Source organism: Schistocerca piceifrons, chromosome 11, assembly GCF_021461385.2.
Source record: "Schistocerca piceifrons isolate TAMUIC-IGC-003096 chromosome 11, iqSchPice1.1, whole genome shotgun sequence".
In the NCBI taxonomy this organism is placed as follows: Eukaryota; Metazoa; Arthropoda; class Insecta; order Orthoptera; family Acrididae; genus Schistocerca; species Schistocerca piceifrons.
The window spans coordinates 145802345-145822604 of NC_060148.1; the positions used below are offsets into that span (position 1 = coordinate 145802345).

Sequence of the window (20260 nt, forward strand, 5' to 3'; positions counted from 1 at the left end):
TGCAGCTGAAATATCTGAAGTATAGCCCAATGAATTTTAACATTTTTGTAACTTAGATTTTGATATAAAGCATACTTATAAAAAAAAAAAAAAAAACAATATGCAGACTCATCAATTGCAACTCAAAAATCATAACTGAAGGGCAGGAGGTATTATTTGTACAGCCCCAGTCTTCAGATGCTGTTGCAGCTATTTCTTTATGTCTTATGTGTACTGCAAACATGAAGCTTATTTAGTGAAGCAATTATGTTTTTTACCCTTCCATTACACTATTAACATTATGAGTAAATAACATTCTTTTTAGTATTATTCACTTAAAGCAGCAATAACAACTGTGCAAATCTGTAGGTTTTTCATCTTTAGACCTACATGGTACTGAATGAAAGTAAAAAAGAAACTTTTGAGGGAGAAATTCTCTAAAAATTTTTTTAGTGACTGTCAATATGCCTGAGTGTTACTTTGTTAAAGAGAAGTAAAAATCTTGTCTCCAGCGAGATTTCAGCTAACAGCTACCACAGTCTTCCCTTTGAAAGGTGAAGATTTTACCACTGAGCTAGCTGACAATGATCTCTCTTTGCCCCAGAGGCAGGCAAGGTGGATAGTTTGAAATGTAAAAGATGAGAGCAGTTGTAGTTTCAGGCTAGAACGAGTTGCCTGGACTCAAAACCAAATTCTGTAACTGTGTTACCGTTACTTAAGTGAGAATCAGTCATAATATTTAATCGTAATGATAAGAAAATAATAAGTAAAGGTAGTATGATAATTTCCTGAATCTACATGAAGTCAGTCAAAGATCACAGTATTGTCAAATACATTCAAGGATGTTGTCATGTTTCCAGCTAGTGGCAGGAAAAATGCTTCCATGAATAAACAGTATCTTGTGCATCTCTTATGTGCTTTTGAAAGATATGGAGCAGGTAGCCACCTAGTTAGCCAAATTAATAGGCCAGTGAATTACATTTGCATTTCGGTAACTAAGGGGCAAAGCTACATCCTATCTATGAATAGCTTTCATAAAATAAGAGTGGGGGAATTGTTTGGGTTGTCCAACTCTTCAAAAGCTGTTGTAATTATCTTTCTCTCTTAGATGTACCAAAAACTGAAAATCTCATTTGCTGGACATATTTCAACAGCAGTTGACTGTTGCATCATTATAACTCATACTTAATGTTTGAAAGGGAAAAATTTGCAAAACTATATGTTAACTGCATTGACACCCTATGACCCCACATACAAGTGCACCTCATTACAAATGCTACATAATGCAAATTCTTGTTGGAGCAAAATCCCTTTGGTTAAGAATTATTACTGTAAGAGTTAATATTGACAGCTGTTTTAGTGATAGATTATCATTGGTGATAGATTATCAAAGTCCTTTGACAACAAATGAAATACTGAATTGAATTGACGGAACACTGAATCACATAAATCTAAACAAGGCATTTGGAGCAAATGACATTTCCTCAAAATTATTGAGATGCTCGGCAGAAAACACTACAATAAAACTATTCCACTGGGTACACAACATTTGTGGTACAGGAAAAATACTCTCAGATCGAGAAGAGTGTAATATCCAATGCTAAAGGTGGTAATTGCTGATAGATGAGACTATTATCGAACAATTGGTCTAATATGTCATAGTTGCAAAATACTGACACAAATTATTTACAGAAATATCAAAGAAAAAAAGACTAATGGAAGCTGAGCTCACGGAAGATCAGTTTCGATTCCAGACAAATGTCGGAACACATGACCCAAGACGGGCCCTCTCTCAGAAGGTACGTTTAACGATGGCAAACTTACATTTCTAGCATTCATTGATTTTGAGGAAAGATTTGACAATGTTGACTACAAGACACACTGAAATTCAGTAGGTAGCATGGATAAAATACAGGGACTGAAAGGTTATTTACCACTTCTATAAAAACCAGACTGTGATGGAAAGACATGAAGGGTTGTTGAGAAGGTAGGTAGAGAGTGTTGTCAATTCCTGACATTATTCAATTGTGCAGTGAGCAACCAGTCAAGGATACAAAGGAGAAATTTGCAAAGGAAATTTAAGTTAACAGAAAAATAAATAAAAACACAAAATATTGGAGAAGACAGTGTAATTCTGTCAGTAATAGCAAAAGCCTTACAGGAACAGTTGAACTGAATGGATGTCATGAAAAGAGGTTATAAATATCAACAGAAGTAAAATAAGGATAATGAAATGTATCTCAATTACACCAGATGATTCTGAGGGAATTAAGTTAGGAAATCAGGCATTAAAAGTAGTAGATGAGTTTTGTTATTGAGGCAGCAAAACAAGTGGAGGTGGCTGAAGTACAGGGAATAGAAAAAGCAGGGTGCATGAGCGAGAAAAACATTTCTGAAAACGAGGAACTAGTTTACATCGAATATAAATTTAAATGTTTGAAAGTATTTACATCAAGGGTAACCTTGTATAGAACTGAAACATAGGCTATAAACAGTTCAAACGAGAAGAAAATAGGTGCTTTTGACACGTGGTGCTTCAGAAGAATGCTGAAACTGCTGATGAGATATTGAGGAGGTACTGAATCCATTTGGGAAGTAACGATCTTTTTTTACAACCTGAATAAAAGCATGGATCATTTAATATGACGTCCTGAGGCATCAAGGAATCTTGATTTGGTAATGGGTGGTGGTGGTGGTGGTGGTGGTGTGTGTGTGTGTGTGTGTGTGTGTGTGTGTGTGTGTGTGTGTAGGGCAGGCAGGCAGGGAGAGGGAGGGAGGGAGGGAGGGAGGGAGGTTGGTAGTGGTAGCAAGTGACTGGTATACTTTGGACCCATGAAAGAGGGCAATGTGTTCTCCATGGCAATTAGTGCATTCTGGGTGTACAATTTCTGGTTGGGGACAGCCTTAATTGGCATTGTCACTGCATTTGACACACAATGCACACAATGCCAGCACGTAACAATAGTTGGTGATACACTCAAAATGTTGGCATTTGCAATATTATTTTAAATGAAATAATAATACCTCTCCACCCGTGTTACTTCATAGGGCCTTGTTCCCGTGCTCCCTATTAAGGGAGTCATAGCTTTCCATCACTGAATTTTGCTAAGAAATTTAAAAAAAATTATACTTGATTCCTGCACAAGGGGGAAGGAATACGCAGGGCCCACCAGTGTGGAAAGGGAAGAGGAAGTATATTTTTCAAAACTTTTTATTGAGAGTTCTTAATTCTTTGTTGCAATCTTGGATGCTGTGCAGATTGCCCACATTCTCCCATGGCTTCAGCACATGATGCTGACTTTTTAAGGTTCTCATAGTAAGGACTTGTTCACCCTCATTGGCTGGTAGGGTGCCATGAGTGGGTCATGTGGTGCAGGCGCACATGAGAATGAGTGAAGGTGCTACTATCTCTTGCTTGCTGGTGGCTGGCCAGCTAACACATACCTCTTCTGCTCTCAAAAGCCACCCAAAACATTTTGGTCTCAGAGGCAACCTCTCTAGTCAGTGGTTTTCTTCCCCCTAGGTGGCCCTGTTATGGAATAAATCCTTCAGAGTTCTTTTTGGAAACTGGCCAACTTTTCACTTACTTAACCGCACCAATCTGGATACCCATTCCATGCCCAATCCTTCCAACGCATACATATCCAATGCCAAATGTTTCATGTGAAAATCTGTGATTTGACATTGCTGTGTGACACCTAAATATTGTATCTATAACCTAAAATGTCAATGTTTGGTCACTAATATTTACTGGACAATGTGATTAATTCTGGTGATTGTGCTACAAGTATTTTCACGTGCACTGTTCCTCTCATGAGTCTGTCACTGCATGTTATGGTACAGTGAAGTTCGACAAACACCATGTCTAACTAATGCTTGACTTTGTTCTCTTCTGAGTACATTTATCAAGGTGGATGTACATGTCTCTTTACCTGCACTAAATGTGATCTGTGGAACTGGAACTGGCCATCCACAACATTTTATTGCAAATAAAGTGAGAGGAAACACACTCAAATTTAGCTGTCATTTGCAATACATCACTCGGCACTACACTTTAGAGTATCAGTTTCTAGAACATCATTTCATTTCATCAAGCTCTGGAACATCATGATACATAAAACCAAATGCAACATCAAAAACAGGTGAGCAGTATGTCAAAACTTGATGCTCACGAAGCACTAATTCCACATATAAATGTAAGAGGGCTGTTTGTAAATTATTCTCTGATTGGCTATTTAAAGAAAAGAAAAAAATTAGATCATTTTTAATATAAAATTTGTACTCACCTGTTGACATTACTTCTCAACAGTCGCTACCAACACTCACATGGTGGTCATATATGACACAAGCTTCCTTATGCCTTCATCAAAGAATGGAGCTACCTGGTATTTCATTCCAGCCAGTTGTTGACAGCATTCCACAGTTCATCAACAATCACTGAGTGCTGTGCAGCCAGTTAGGCCTTCATCATTGAAAAGAGGTGTAAGCTGCTTGGCGTAAAAGATGTGTAAACTGCTTGGTGTCTAGTCTGGACTATAGGGAGAATGTCGAAAAACCTCCAGACAAAAATGTGAGTTTTCCTTCATTTAATCTGCAGTATGGGGTCAAACATTGTTGGTTCCTTTATTAATGATCTGATGCTTTTGGAGAATTTTAAGTCTCTCACAGTATTCTCATGCATTATCCTCACAAAATTGGTTGTGAAAATTCGTTTACAATACTAAGTAACTGTGGACATCATTATAGAATTTGACAGCATCTTCCAGAATTTTTGGTCTTATTGAGAGAATGAATGTGGATCCACTATTTGGACTATTCCTTAGTTCCAGGATTTATGTACCTCATCCATGTCTCATGCCAATCATGATTTTGTTCAGAATTGCCTCTCTGCATGGCACTATTGATAGAATGTCCAGGATGAACACACTGTTTCGGTTTTGTGGACATTTGTCAGATATTTTGATAGACACCTTGCATAAAATTTATGATAAACTAACCTCTCTCTGACGTTAATAAGGTTTGCTTTTCAAATCTGAGTCATTTCATCAGGAAGTTCAGAAACTGTGCACTAACATATTGCACACAAAATTCCATCAACATGCTGCACACGTTCATCACTCACATGTGAATGTCTTCCCTGACCATGATGATCATGCATATCTCTATGATCACCCCTGAAATTTCAGCACAACTCCTTCACAGCACCATCACTTACAACCCCATCACCATATACAAAACATAACTGACCATGAATCTCAGCAGAAAGTAAACGACAAGACATACCTTTCAACTGGCAGATATGCAATAACACCATTCATTTCAACTCCTTATTGCTTACAGATTGATGAACAGAACAGGGAGCTGACAATGTGCTTTTCAAAGTATGCCTTTGCAACCTGCAAGTGCCATGAAGCTAGAAGTGTTTGTTTACTTCCCATTGCCAATTAGAGATTAATTTATGACCAACCTTCATATTATGGATCATATTGCCTTGTAACATAGCTGCTTGTTGACAAAGCAATAAGTAATTTAAATAATCTGTATTTTGCATCCGATTTCCCATGAGAGAATAGAAATCAGTACTTCTCAAAAACAAACATATGGTGTATAATGACATCCTTACCGTATACTGCCTGGTACGCTTCCTTCCGATGCTCCCTCCTGAAATATTTCATTATATTATTATGCAATGGATGAAAAATGTATGGCAGTAAACAGCACTCTACTACTATTTAGACTCAATTAATAAATATGAATTACACTGCCTACTTGTTATGTGCACTTAAATTATGTTGCAATTTTTAGAGGACACAGAATGCATGCAAAAAGTTTTTAAAAATTACTTCCATCACAGATACACACCAAAAATTTGAGTGGTACTTCATCACATCCACAGAGAAAAAAGTGCTCTCAAACTGTATATTAGATTCATGTCTGCTCACATATGCCTAAAGACGAATTTTATTGTCAATCAGTAATACATTCTCATGGAAAGCATCACACGTGGTAATTTAGAAGGACGTGCACACTATCACATTTATATTACCACATGAAATAGAGGGAGGCTACCAAACGTCCACTGGTTTTCAGAATGAAGCTTTCACTCTGTAGCGGTGTGTGTGTGTGTGTGTGTGTGTGTGTGTGTGTGTGTGTGTGTGTGTGTGTGTGTGAGTGCGCGCACGCTCTGTTTTGAAACTTCTAGGCACAACTTGTACCAGACCATGGAACACAAGGGAAAAGTTTCAAGGCCCAGTCAAACATACTTTTTTAATCTGCAGGTAGCTTCCAGCTTATGCTTGCTCATCTTCCTGAAAATGTAAACTATTGTTTCAAATTTGATACACATACAGGGTGACAATTATTGAGCTATATGAAAAAACGTTAATTAGTTACCAACAATGGCATACAGACACCTTCTTCAGCATGTAAACGTCATTACAGATATTCGGATTCAGGTTATGACATGTTCAATATCTCTGCCATCCTTGGCGATGCTGTGGCGCAGACGAATTGAAAAATTTTGCATGACCCACTGAAGTGTTGGAACATCAGTGTTGTTAATGACCTCCAGAATGGTAGTTTTAAGCTCAGCAATTGTTTTGGGATAATTGCTTAATGGCATTTTCTCAGAATCAAATTGGGGTAACAAACCAAATAAATCTTAACCACAATATTAGTCTGTAAAGAGCCAGTAGTGACCACAGATCCATTGTACCAAATTTACCAGAAAATAGCCTTTCAAATTGATTCAAGCAATATGTATCAACAACATATCAAAATCCACATCTGCACTGCACAAAATTCTTAATAGCCATGGCATGGAAACCACTGAAATCCATGTTGAAAAAGGTATCCTCTTCTACTGATCAGGTGCTCATAGCTCTTAAGATAAGCATTTCAGAGCCCATGTTTCTGGACTCTTTTTCTTGTTTTGGTGCAAGGAACCTGTTCTCAGAACCTGTGTAGGAAATTTAGTTACACATAGTACATCAGCATTATTGTACATTATCACAAAAAAGAAGAGGGAGAAGAAGAAAATTGAGAAAAAACTGAATGCAAGGCTATAGATGAAGTGAGAAAGAAATTAAGCTTGTCAACAGCAAGCATTGTAAGTAAACAGAATAAGTTTGTTTCTAAAAAAGATACACAGCACATTTGTCATCCAGATATTTTCATTGCAATACAGATACAGAAATGAACAGGTGTAAGAAACCCAAAGAAATGCAGTTTCTCTGCAATGTGCAGCTGGAGAGAATAGCTCTCTTACATGAAAATGCAGCTAGCTCCTGATTACTTGGGTGCAGAGTAATTATGCAAAATTTTTGAAAAGGTAACATACAAAGCCTGAATTATTCTTTTTTAATTAGAATGAATATTTTCCAACAGAATACTGATTTCCAGTTGTGAGCAAGTGGACCACAAAAAATTTCCACAAACTGTCCAATAGTAATGGTTGTGAGCCAGGATTCTATCAATTAAGTGATACAGATCTAGTGAACAAAGTGAGTTTGGTATGAAGTGAGTGAAAATGAGCCTTTTGAAGACATGCTGAGCGTTAAGGGAAGAGATTTTTTTGACTATACCTATGTTTTCACACTATGGAAAATGAGAACCATAAACAGGAAAAAAGTGAACAAAACCATGGAATGTAGACTATTTCTCACAAGTGAATTGAAAGCCAGTGACAGAGTACACAGTGTGTTTGAAGAGTAACTTTGTGGATTAGTTGTCCATTTTCAGTGAGAAATGCTTCAGTTAAAAGTTTAATGTGACAAATATCATGCTTTGTAAATGTAGTGAATAGTAGTTTGTAGTATAGTCATAAGCATTTTGGTCCCCATTAATCCAGATTATTGGAAGCTTGCTGTAATTAGAAAATATCCTAGAATACCCTACAAAAGTCTGTCACTGGATTTGGGGTTAATCCTTTACAATAGAGGAGACACTGTTCATTTTTTTTTTTTTTAGGCTAAGCAATCTCTGGAGTTCGTCAATATTAACAGTATAACTGATGTAGAATGCACATTTATAAGTTTGAAACCAAAACAAAGTCCCATATTAATTCAACAGCAGTTAGTCTATTTCAACAGTTCTAGACTTATGCAATGCTGTGCAGCAAATAACTTACTAACACATGGCAGACATATTATTTAAGATTGGAAAAAAAAACCTGTCACTGAAATGTCTCGATCCCACATTAATATGAAAATATGAATGATAAAGCAATGCACTTCCCACACCAACCAGACATTCTATAAATATGTAACAGCATTGTTTGGACAGTTGAGACTGCAGTCACTACAGATAAGCACTGTGAATGGACATCAGCAATGTTTCAGCAAAAACCATAATGAAGAAAGCTGGCAAGAGTTGGATTTAGGATAAAAATGTGAATTTAATTAGTTTGTATGAGGAAAGGCCACTATTATGGAGTGTACAGCTATTGGACTACATGAACTGAGATAAGAAGCGAAGTTTTTGGCTCAAATTTTTACACTGTATAACACCTCCACAGAAGTACCGGAATATCAACAATCTAAAGAAACAGAACAAGTAGTTCTATAACACAGAAACAAGTGAAGTTATGTTCAAAAGAAATTATTTTGGAAGTCTGAAAAATGACATTTACCTTCAAGTAATATAGCTGTATTTACAACTTTATATAACATGGCGGTATTTGTTGATTATAAAGGGTGCTGAAGAACAGACATTCAGGAATTTATGAGTGGTTTCCTAAATATATGCAAGAAAAAAATTCAAATAAATGGGTGTCTGGAAATGCTTTATTTATCTGACATCCACCTTATTTGGCCTTTGAAGAAGTATGGGTATTTGATGAAATCTTATGCAAATTTATTTCATCATAATTGTCACTTTACCACATATTAAGAGTGTAAGCACACCTGTATTTTCTTTGGCACTGAAAGTATAAAAATGCAGCTGCAGACTCGCATCTTCCATAAGAACCTCTTCCTTCACATGTAGAACTACAATGGAAAAATCTCACAGAGGGAGATCTCTGAGCCCTCACAGACACTCAATCTCCTGTGCATAAATGCTTCTGACATCTGCTCTTGCAAAATTCTCAGGCATTTACACAAAGTACTTGCAAGTGACTATTAGACAAAAATTACCAACGAAAATTTACCCCTACTGTAAATAATTCTGTAAGTACTAACTGTGAGCACCAAACTGTTTGAGGGGGGAAAAAAAAAAAAAAAAAAAAAAAAAAAAAAAAAAAAAAAAAAAAAAAAAAACCATGTGTGTATCCCAGTCTTCCATTATTTTCACTGAGCAATCTTTGTTTCATTAAATACATCTACAATTAAAGAAGTCTGGAAATGCTTGTAATATTTCTCTCTGTTTTTAGTTGTTGCACAATCTGCCACCTTGTTAGATAAAAAGTAGTGTCTACCCAATGTAAGTTTTTATTTTGTATTCCTGATTCTCACTATTTTTAATTATTTATTTTGCCACAAGTACACCACCTGTTCACACAGTATCCTCCTGAACACATTTAAAAAATGCTTTCACTTAATTAACCACTATTTGTCATGTTCCTATTACCCTGTACTCAACTTCTCTTACAATGGTATCTATTGCTGATTGAATAAGTACCAGTGTTGCACAAGTGCTTTCTACATCAGTCCATATCAGCCTCATTCTACATGTTTCTGGGCTTATTGCTTAATTTAATCAAGCATAAATCCCCTTCCCTGCATAAATTCTCAAAATCAGTTATGATTCCCTGCCCAAAGCCTCCTTTTCTCCAGCTTTGTGCACATTATATGACATTAAATATACTTTTACATAACTGATGTCATAAGATGCATAAAACATCAATATTTCTACAACTGCTGGTTACACTTGGCAACACTGTATTACATTAACACTTAGCAAATCACTTCTGTCTTGTATTAGTTTCACTGCAGTAATGAATGTATCAACTTGCTTATGGAAGAGACCACACAGCATGAGGGAAGAAGAGAGAGGTAGCCTCCCAGAACTGACTGGATATGGTGAAACATGTTGCTCATAGTGCGAAATGAGAGATTACTGCATGGCTACCGGAAAAATGTATGTTACTGAAGGAATAATTCAGCTGAAAGTAGAAGAAAGTATTGAAAAACTAGTTTATAAAGGAAACAATCTTTAGTAACTGCATACTTAATGTTGAAAAAGTAGTCCATATTTTGAGACATGGTAGAATGGACTAAAACACACCAAAAATGTCCAGTAAACATGAACTCTTTAATGTATACCTTAAGAGCTATGAGCACTTTTTCACCTTGCAGATGTGAAACACACATCTTCTCGTAAATTCTACGATCAGTCAAATTTTAATCATTCTGACACAGAAAAACATGGACCACAGTATAATTAATGAGAAACATCACAGAATAAAATGCCTCAATTAGTTAATATAGTAACACCTTTGAGGATTTGACAAATTATCAAATTTCTTTAAGGCAATTTAGACTAAATAAGTTGTGGAAGTGAAATTCAATCCCAACAATTTTAGACCAGTTGAACAATTAGACAGCAGATTAACAAAACTTATCTGTTTGAAGCAACTGAATCACCCATTGCTCTTTGGCTGGTTTCACCTATCACTGCTACTACTCCCCACATTCATCCAGGCATTCACCCCAATAATGTGTGTCCTTCACTCCAGCAGATTTTTAGCAGTGCAATATGTCCCACGGATGTACTTGCCAAGCTGGATGAATCTCTGTGATCATAGGTTCTCAGGACGATGATGATGATAATAATAATAATAATAATAATAATAATAATAACAATAATATAGTTGCATGTTTTCCTATATCGACATCGGCATTCTGTGTTTTCTGTACAGCTTTCCATCCTCATTATGTTCGTTGACAATGTTATAAGACTTTTTGAAAGTTGCTTTTATTTAGCACAATCATTTCTCATTTTGTTTCAACACACTATTGATTCCTTGCTACTTCCACTTCAAAAGTCTGAATTCATAATACAAAATTACAGCTGAGAGTGTTGATTCTGAGAACAGTTAAGTAGTCAATGAAATTCTGAACACTGACTCACATTGGCATCCCAATGTAGTGTTCAGCTATGTTATAAAGCAACATCAGTTTCACATATGACTCCTCACCAGTAACTTCTATCTAATAGAAAATAAATCTAGGATTATGAAGTAGAACCGGTCAGCAGATGTGGTTAAATAGTCCACCAGCACACTAGTTAGAGCTACTACACACTGACTGGTTGATTAAAACATTGAGCAGTTTTATTTAGTCACTCCAGATTTCTTTTTCATTAAATGAAATTTATTTGGAACAATTCATACACAAAGCTGATACCAAAATAAGTCATATATTTAAAAAAATCATACAACTGGGAAGATATAAAATACTAAAACTGCATTTAAAATTACATTGTTCTAATGTTCGTGTAGTGTGCTGAATACATATCACCTGAAATGTTATACTCCTCTTAGCAATAAAATGCTTCAATGGGATAGGAAGTACTTGGATAACTGTGTATTGCTTTCCACAATATTTGAATTAAGTGCAGGGAATCAAAAATAGTGTAGATAAAATATATTGAGATGTATGGCAAATTTTATTTTATTTATACTAATTAAAAAAATTGGTGTAGCAGCATTTGTAATTTATAAATGTTTTATGTCTATGATGATTTTTGGTAATTAAGAATTATTTGACAATATAAAAACTCAAAGAGAATGCATTACAGCACTATAAATTATCTATAATTACTATTGTTCAACCAAAAAACCACAATTTCATTTAAAAAATAAAATTTGACACCCATGTCTAGGTGGTTAATACAGACATGATGACAATGTCTGCTATTTTATGCAGACATAGTGACTATCTGTCAAAGTAAAAATAGATTTGAGACCTGAGTTTCTCCCAGCATACACAATGTTCAGGTAACTTATAGTAATGCAGCAGGGTGATGAAAACAACCAATATTTTGATATGAGCACATCCTGAAAGTTTCAAAGCAAAACTGCAGCAAGTGAGAGCTGTGAATCTTGGTTTTCAGAGAAACTCTGGACACACACACACACACACACACACACACACACACACACACACACACACACACACACACACTGTCAACACCAGTGCCATCGCAAACCACAGATGATCAATATCATAAGTTAATGATGGTGAAACTAATAATCAATGGGCGAGGTAGCATAAACTCTGGCCCTCTGTTTTTTTGACAAAGGAGGGAGCAGATTCCATGCAGAATTTAAATGAAAACCACAATCGCCATTTATCTTTATTTACTCTAGTAAGTTTTGATGTGCGCTCTCTCTTCACTCATGTTCTTCTGTCTGATTCATTACAGATGACTGAGGTTACGTTTGGTGCTGAATTAACACACCTTTTTTTACATGAATTGACTTCCTCTTACTCTTTATTCAATGACCAGTACTGTGAGCAGACAGATGGAGTTGTGATGGCAAGCCTATTCTCACCTATTATTACCAATTTGTTTATGCAATATTTAGAGAACAGACTTTGGAGACTGCAGATTTCAAAAACTTTTTTCTTATTGGGTATGCAGACAATGCTTCTGTTGTTTGGCTTCACAGAAGTGGGAATTTGAATGACGTTTTTGAAAACCTGAATTTAATCCACCTGAATGTCTGTCTCATGAAGGAGGTGGAAAAGGATGGCTGTCTTCCCTTCCTTGATGTGCTGGTCAGGAGGAAGGTGCATGGTATGTTGGGGACATTTTGTTTATAGGAAGCATATTCACACTGACTTGCATCTAAAGGCTGATAGTTGTCACCATCTGGCTCAACGCAAAGGGGTAGTTCGTAAATTGGTTCACAGTGCCCATGTCATATCTGACCCTGAGATTTAGCTCATCTCAAAGTCACCTTTTGGATGAGATGTGAGTTGCACTACTGACAAAGTGTATTGTGTGAGTGATGATAATACAGGATGATTCAAAAAGAATACCACAACTTTAGGAATTTAAAACTCTGCAACGACAAAAGGCAGAGCTAAGCACTATCTGTCAGCGAATTAAGGGAGCTATAAAGTTTCATTTAGTTGTACATTTGTTCGCTTGAGGTGCTGTTGACTAGGCGTCAGCGTCAGTTGATGCTAAGATGGCGACCGCTCAACAGAAAGCTTCTTGTGTTATTGAGTACGGCAGAAGTGAATCGATGACAGTTATGGGGGTATGTTAAGGATATGGTGTTTCGGCCACTTCTCCCAGCCACCATTGATGATTTGAAACGAGAAATAACAGCAGCTATCCAAACTGTTACACCTGATATGCTACAGAGAGTGTGGAACGAGTTGGAGTATCGGGTTGATATTGCTCGTGTGTCTGGAGGGGGCCATATTGAACATCTCTGAACTTGTTTTTGAGTGAAAAAAAAACCTTTTTAAATACTCTTTGTAATGATGTATAACACAAGGTTATATTATGTTTCTTTCATTAAATACACATTTTTAAAGTTGTGGTATTCTTTTTGAATCATCCTGTATTATGGTGGCCCTATAGCCTATGGCCTTTTTGCCTTATGCAGGGAGCATTTCCTACAGAATTCGTTGTATTGTGTGAAAATAAGACGTGAAGTATGTTTTTGATCTCTTTCTAAGACCAGGGCCATAAGGGTTGGTTCTGGTTGTATAATGTGAGTGTCTTCATTATTCCTTGCAGTTGTAGCATGTCATATATTGGTCAGATTATCAGTACTATGGAGGACCAATATACTGAGCGTAAGTGGCACATACCCTTTAAAAAGCCAAGCAAATCTGCCACTGCAGGACACTGTCTTGGCTCTGGTCATCCTATTGGATATTACAAAACAGAGTTTCTAGCATGCAATCGAGTCATTGGGAGAGTGTTATTAGGGAAGCTGTTGGAATTAAATTAGCAAGTAACCTTATAAATAGAGATAGATGATATGTTTAAATTCTGCATGGAATCTTGCTCTCTCCCTTCACAAAAAGAAAAAACGAGTTTATGCAAACAGACCCACTGATTGTTAATTTCACTCAATAACATCTGACACTGGTCATCTTTGGTTTGTAATGGTGCCAGTGTTTACAGTGTGTGTGTGTGTGTGTGTGTGTGTGTGTGTGTGTGTGTGTGTGTGTTTGCTTTCTGCAGTTTTGATTTGAAAATGCAGATTGTGCCCCTGTTGAAATATCAGTGGTTGTCAATGACATCACCTGCTTACATTCCTGTTAGTTATTATGATAAAAATGGATTATTAATATCCTATGCATATCAAATGGTATCTTAAGTGATACATATACTTCATCATATGTATGTGATTCAAGGTAGCATTTCTAACCCAGGACTATGGAAGCCAGTTGTTTGATATTCCCTCACTCCCCATTCAATGGGACAAATTCAGAGGCTTCAGTTTAATTGTGATGAGAGCTCTGTTCTCATAAAACAACCCCATGAGCAACACTATTATCAAGTAGTAACAGTGAAGTAGTGTAGTTTGATCTACACCTATTCCACTAAATACGAGTTCTATAATCGTCAGATAATTTATGAGAATATTATTTGTTACATGGTGATATCAATTAGCAGAGACCAGGAAAAATATAAAAGATGAACTATTTAATATGCCTGAGAAAGATGATTTTCGTTCAGCAGCTATTGCATGCAGGTGCTGGACAATTATTTGGCTTCCAAATTTCCAACCAGCTTTCTCAAAGTAATACCTGCAACTCAAACATGTGCAATGTGTCTTCCTTGTTGAAGCACACTCTGTACAATCATAATCAAGGTGTGACTACAAAGAAATCTCACAGATCTCCATGAAATATGGTTTTTCAGTTGATCTTTGGTAACCTGTTTAGCATATTTATTGGTTTGGATCACCATAAAATCTGACTGCACAGACATGGTAATTTTCCCACATCAAAGATCATACTGACTTGGTAAACTTGTTATACTAGTCCATTATTCAGAAAACTAACTAACTAACTAACTCTCTCTCTCTCTCTCTCTCTACCACAATGCATTAAAAAAACCTTCACAATTCAGAAGCATCTTAGTAGGCTGTTCATTGTGGAAAGTATTGTATCATTTGTAGCAAAACTAGTCCAGCTTAATACAGTATCTGAGCTTTCATCCTGAACAAAATATGCTGATTATATGTCACAACAGATTACTTACGTTGAAGACACCCAAAGTCTGAAAAGTTGTCCCTAAATGATTAATTTTTGCTTTCTAAGGAATGAAATAAATTTATACATGGTGTTTTTAATGTGGAAATGTCTGCTGCTGGTTGCTTGAAGAATGGGCATAATATCAAAAGTAGAGTATAATCTCTTTAGCTCATCTTGAAACAGACAAAAATTTTCTGCATTTTCAGACCAACTACCTGATTGACCTGCACACACTGTTTTTCCTAGTGAAGCTACAGAGAAGCCTACAACCTGTAAACTTTCTTTTTGGTTTCAAAAGATGTTATTATGGTGGGTTTCCTCCATTGGAAGAAAAAAGTTGGTAACCACTTTCATTAAAAATCAAATATATCTTGTTACATATACAAACTGCTGCCATCTGAATTACTGGAAGTAGTACTTACCTGCGGCAGCATATGGATGTTCTCTAAAATCCAGGAAGGAAGAAAACAAAGGAGCTTAAGATCAAAAAGTTGGCACTGTAGTAACTATTGCTTCTCAGCACCAGTTCAATAGTTGTGGGAGTTCTGTCTTTGTTGGGGCTGGCAGTCATATGAGGAAAAGACTCTGTTACAGTTAACCTGACACACTGATATGTTGTTTGGACACATGTCTGTCTCAACAAAGCAATTACATGGATATGCTAGGAGGTAGATGTAGCTAAAATAATTCCAAAGATTATATTTGTTTTGGACTATTGCCAATAAATAACTATAAAGGATACAAAATATTTGATATCAACAGAAAGTTCTCTCAACAACAAAATGTCAGAAGCATCTTCCAATGCACAGTTTCCTGCAACTGAGCTGCTAGTTCCATTTCAAAAGGAGCAGAAAGTGATTGCATTAGGTGCAGAGTCGACACATTTTTCATATCAAATGCCACTCAACATAGGGGGAAAATACAAAGTACTTGAAAAAACATTGTTTAATGGTATCAGGGATTCATCTTATGGAGCAGAATCAGTTTTCACGTTTTTAACAACCATTTTTTTCTGTGGAAGGCTCAGAGAGAGCTTTGGTTGGCTATTTTTGATTGCTTTGTTCACCACATTTGCACGTGACACATTACATTCCCTCCTTTTCTTGACTAAATGCTAAATATTTGCTTAAGTCAAGATTTTTTTTTTAATTTTCAGAACTTTACCATGAACATATCAAAGGCTTGTTATTTTCATGGAATGTGAGACATAAAAATTGATCTGTTAAAGTTCTTCCAAAGGAAGCTGTAACAAGTTTCTACTGACATGGGAATGGAGGTGGGGGGAGGGGATGGAACAAAGAACAAAAGCTGACTTTACTATTAACCATATTTCTAAATATTTCCAAGACTTGGATGTGTGTCCACATCCAAATATCTGTCGGCAACAGTCTCAAAAATTATACCTTGCCACTTTGTATTTCATCTCATTAATATGGAACACCAGAACATGGGAAACATAATTTTATATTATGGTTGATTTTTATAACATTATTTGCCAACTTTGGGGCTATTTTGCCAATTTTAGGGCTACTTTTTTAGAATTTTCATATAATTCCTGTAGGCAAAGTGAAATGTTCAGTACCATCAAAAAAAAGTTGTTTGCTCAAAAGTATTGATTTTTTCAATTTAACACACTTTAGTGCATCCTCTACAAGCTACAATTGATAATAAATCTGTCATTAAAGCAGTGGACATCTTGCCTAGAAGAAGGTACTTCTTGTTGTTTATAGAGAAATAACATGGGCTGACAAGAGACCTCTTGTCATTAATGCACTTGGCTAACATGCATCACCTTGAAAACTAATCTCTCATGAATGCCAGCAGCAAATGAGGTGGTCTCTTTCATCAGAAGAAAGTTTCCTGATAACAATAATGTCTGCCCTAAATACAGGTACATATTCCTTCATATGTTTACAAGCCAACAATATTGCTGATATTCAAACTCTTGCTCTGTATATTTCTTTTTAAGAGTTACTTATTATTAATGGTTATTTATTTTAAACATTTACCATACTGCATTTCACATTTGTAAACAAGTGTTGGTAGCCATGCAAATGAATGCAAATCGATTAGTGCAGCAACACAACTAGCTATGTTTGTTTCTGACCTGTTGAGTGATTAGTTAAAATTTAAAGTCATTACAAAGTATTGCTTGTCTACCTATGATTGACTGATGTCAGTCTAGTAGAAATGATCAAAGACTGAGTTTTAAATATATTAAATATGACAGGTTTTGATAACTACAATATCAGTGATGATGATGTGTGTGCAGATTATTTTTGAGAAAGATCTTTAAGCATGACAAATGATGTGAATATGAAGAGTCAGTTAATCTTTCAAAAACTTCTTTGTTAAAAAACATTTCAAATGTGGATAACTCTCCAAAAATGAATGTGGGAAAAACCTGGCTGTAACTAATAATTGTACTGATTGTAGACAGTTCTAATGTTGAGAACTATCATAACCTTCTAGAGAATTTTCTAGAAACTGGCTGCAGATGTAAAGAAAATGGTTGTTACTTATTCCAGCTAATGACTTTTAGCAAGTGTGCTATTAATGCTCAAAAACTGGTCGTTGACATGATAATGCTAATACACTAAATGAAGTGACTTAAGGTCAACTTCGCTGTCTGATCAGAGATTCTACATCAACATTTAGTTAGGAAAAAAAAAGAAAAAAGAAAAAAAAAAACAAAAAACAGGAAAGTTAAAATGTAGTATGGTCTTTAAAACCACCTACATGGTCACCAGATCAAAATTAAAAGTTCAAAACATCTTAGTAAAGTGTGTAACACTACAGGATTGATTGATTGGAAAAGAACATGAAAAAAGCAAGGAAACTAAAAAATACTGGAATATCTTTTATTCTGACACTAAATTTCTACATAATTTCTGAACAATTGCACAGAAAGCATGCTATTATATTCCCTGTCAGAAGGAACACAGTATTCTACACATGTTTAAAACTACTACCTTCAAATGTCATATGAAACTTACATAGCATCTTTTATATGTGACATGTTACAAAAACCTGTACATTCAAACACATTTGGAGGGAACTTTGCCCTGATATATTAGTTATGAAACTCTGACCAGTTTTATGTGCTTTATGCCAGAAACATTTTACATCTGAGGCAGAAATAACTTGTGTTTATGAACAAACAACATTGCAAATGACTGAAAAATTGAGATGCCATCTACAGATTGTTTCTGGGGAGAGAATTTATTATACCACCACCATAAATAAAACTAGAGAAAACTTTGCAAATGGTGATAAAACTTACTTGCAGTACAATTTCAATATGACACAAGTGCACATACCAAACAACCGTTTGTAACCAAACCCTATTTATTTTAATGTCAGTTAAAAGTTGGTATTTTGGGTGTTAAGTGTGAAATCCCAAATAAATTATCTCATTACTGAGAGCGGCATTACAACTAAGGAACTTTTTCATCATCATTTAGAAAAAAAAAAAACATTTATGAGAAAAAAATGTTTATTCACCTTGAGAATTATGTTGGGCTAAACAAAACAATATATTGATGGGGTACTTGGCATGGCAGATTTACCAAAAGAAAAACAAGGAAACTATTGTGTCATTCATGCCAGTCGGAACACAAAATTTGCTTTTGATTGGGCCAACAAAAGTTCAAAGTAACTTATGTCTCCTCTTTGTCGGACTTTGTTGACTGCATCAAAAAACAATAACAACAACTGATGTTAATTCTGCTGTGATGGTTGGAAATGAACAAAATGAAGTTCTTGTGAAAACACATGAGTGGTTACATTTTTTCACTACAATGGTACCAAGAAAGTGTCCCATTATAACTCAGTACAACCACTTTGAGTTCAATGCAGTGAACAAAAGTGAAGTATATAGCAAAATCAACACTGCAGGGCATGTGTTTTTGCAACGGTAATTCCCATCAGAAGATCCACCTCCCAGATTTCCCAATGAAGTGACTCCGGAAGAAACGACAATGATACATCGGGACTACCTCTTCGAAAACATCAGACCATACTGCAAAGACAAATTCAAAGACATTTTGTGTCCTCAAGTTGACCTTTACATTGTTACTGAAACCTGTTATTGATTCTGACCCTGATAATTCCCAAGATGTCTCTGGACCCTCAAAGAAGCATTGAAAATGGTCAATTTAAGGTGTCAAGCTGAAGAGTTGTGAAACATTTTTATACTGTTTAAAAGAGGACATTTAGAGCTGCATTTTGGCATAAAATTGTTTTCTTAACTGTAAAATATGGAGGTTTTGTTTTACTTTGAACTTTTGAAAGCATTTTCCACAAAATGACCATTTTCATTTAACAAACTTTAAATGTCTGTAAGTAAAACAAAAAGAAATTAAGGTATGACTGTTACACCAAATTATTTACAATTTAATGCTTAATCTGACAATATAAATAACTCAAAATTGAAAATCTCCAAGAAGAGGTCCCTTTTTGTCTTCGACCTCACATGTTGGGAGTACAGTCTAGTGACATCTGATTTCTTGTGTGGCCCAAGGTCTATGTAATGTTAAAAGCTGATAACTTGGTTGCAAGTTGATAAGAGCAATGAATGATATTCTCCAAGCTGTCAGTTATACTATTTATGCAGCACAATTTCATTTCTCATATTTGATAACTGTGATGTTTATATCTCACATATTCTGTGCTGTGTTTGGATGACAAGAGGCAAACTAAGTGGACAACATGGTGATTTGCATCTTTAAAAATTAAAGTGCCACATTTGGCAGTTTTCATGTCTATAAATACTTGTCTATATATACTTGTGTTTCCTGAAGATGTGCACATGTTTCAACTGGAAATACTGTGAGGAACATTTCTGTGCTAACAGAACGATCCACAAAAAGATGTTGACTATAGAGTTCTTTTTAAGCAGTATCTATTAGTGACCTGTTTGAACAAGACATTATATGGCAAAATGTTCTGTGCTGGGAGTCGAAACAAATATGAATCCTTACAGCTGAAAACCACAGAGAAGTATTAAAAAACATAACCATTTGTGTCTTGTAGTTTGGTGTGTACACGCCACAACTTGAAATGACATGATGGACTCTTTTGTGCCAGACTAGGATTTGAACCAGGACATG

The 20260-nt window shown here is 35.7% G+C and overlaps 1 protein-coding gene across 1 annotated transcript in view; it reads right to left on the reverse strand.

Moving 5' to 3' along the window:
- Nucleotides 1–20260, reverse strand: part of LOC124720426 (zinc finger protein 596-like) — a 110084-nt gene that overhangs the window by 24136 nt on the left and 65688 nt on the right. The window contains exon 7 of the mRNA XM_047245776.1: nucleotides 5603–5640. Within this exon, the coding sequence (XP_047101732.1) occupies nucleotides 5603–5640 (38 nt within the window). The remainder of the gene's footprint in view (nucleotides 1–5602; nucleotides 5641–20260) is intronic.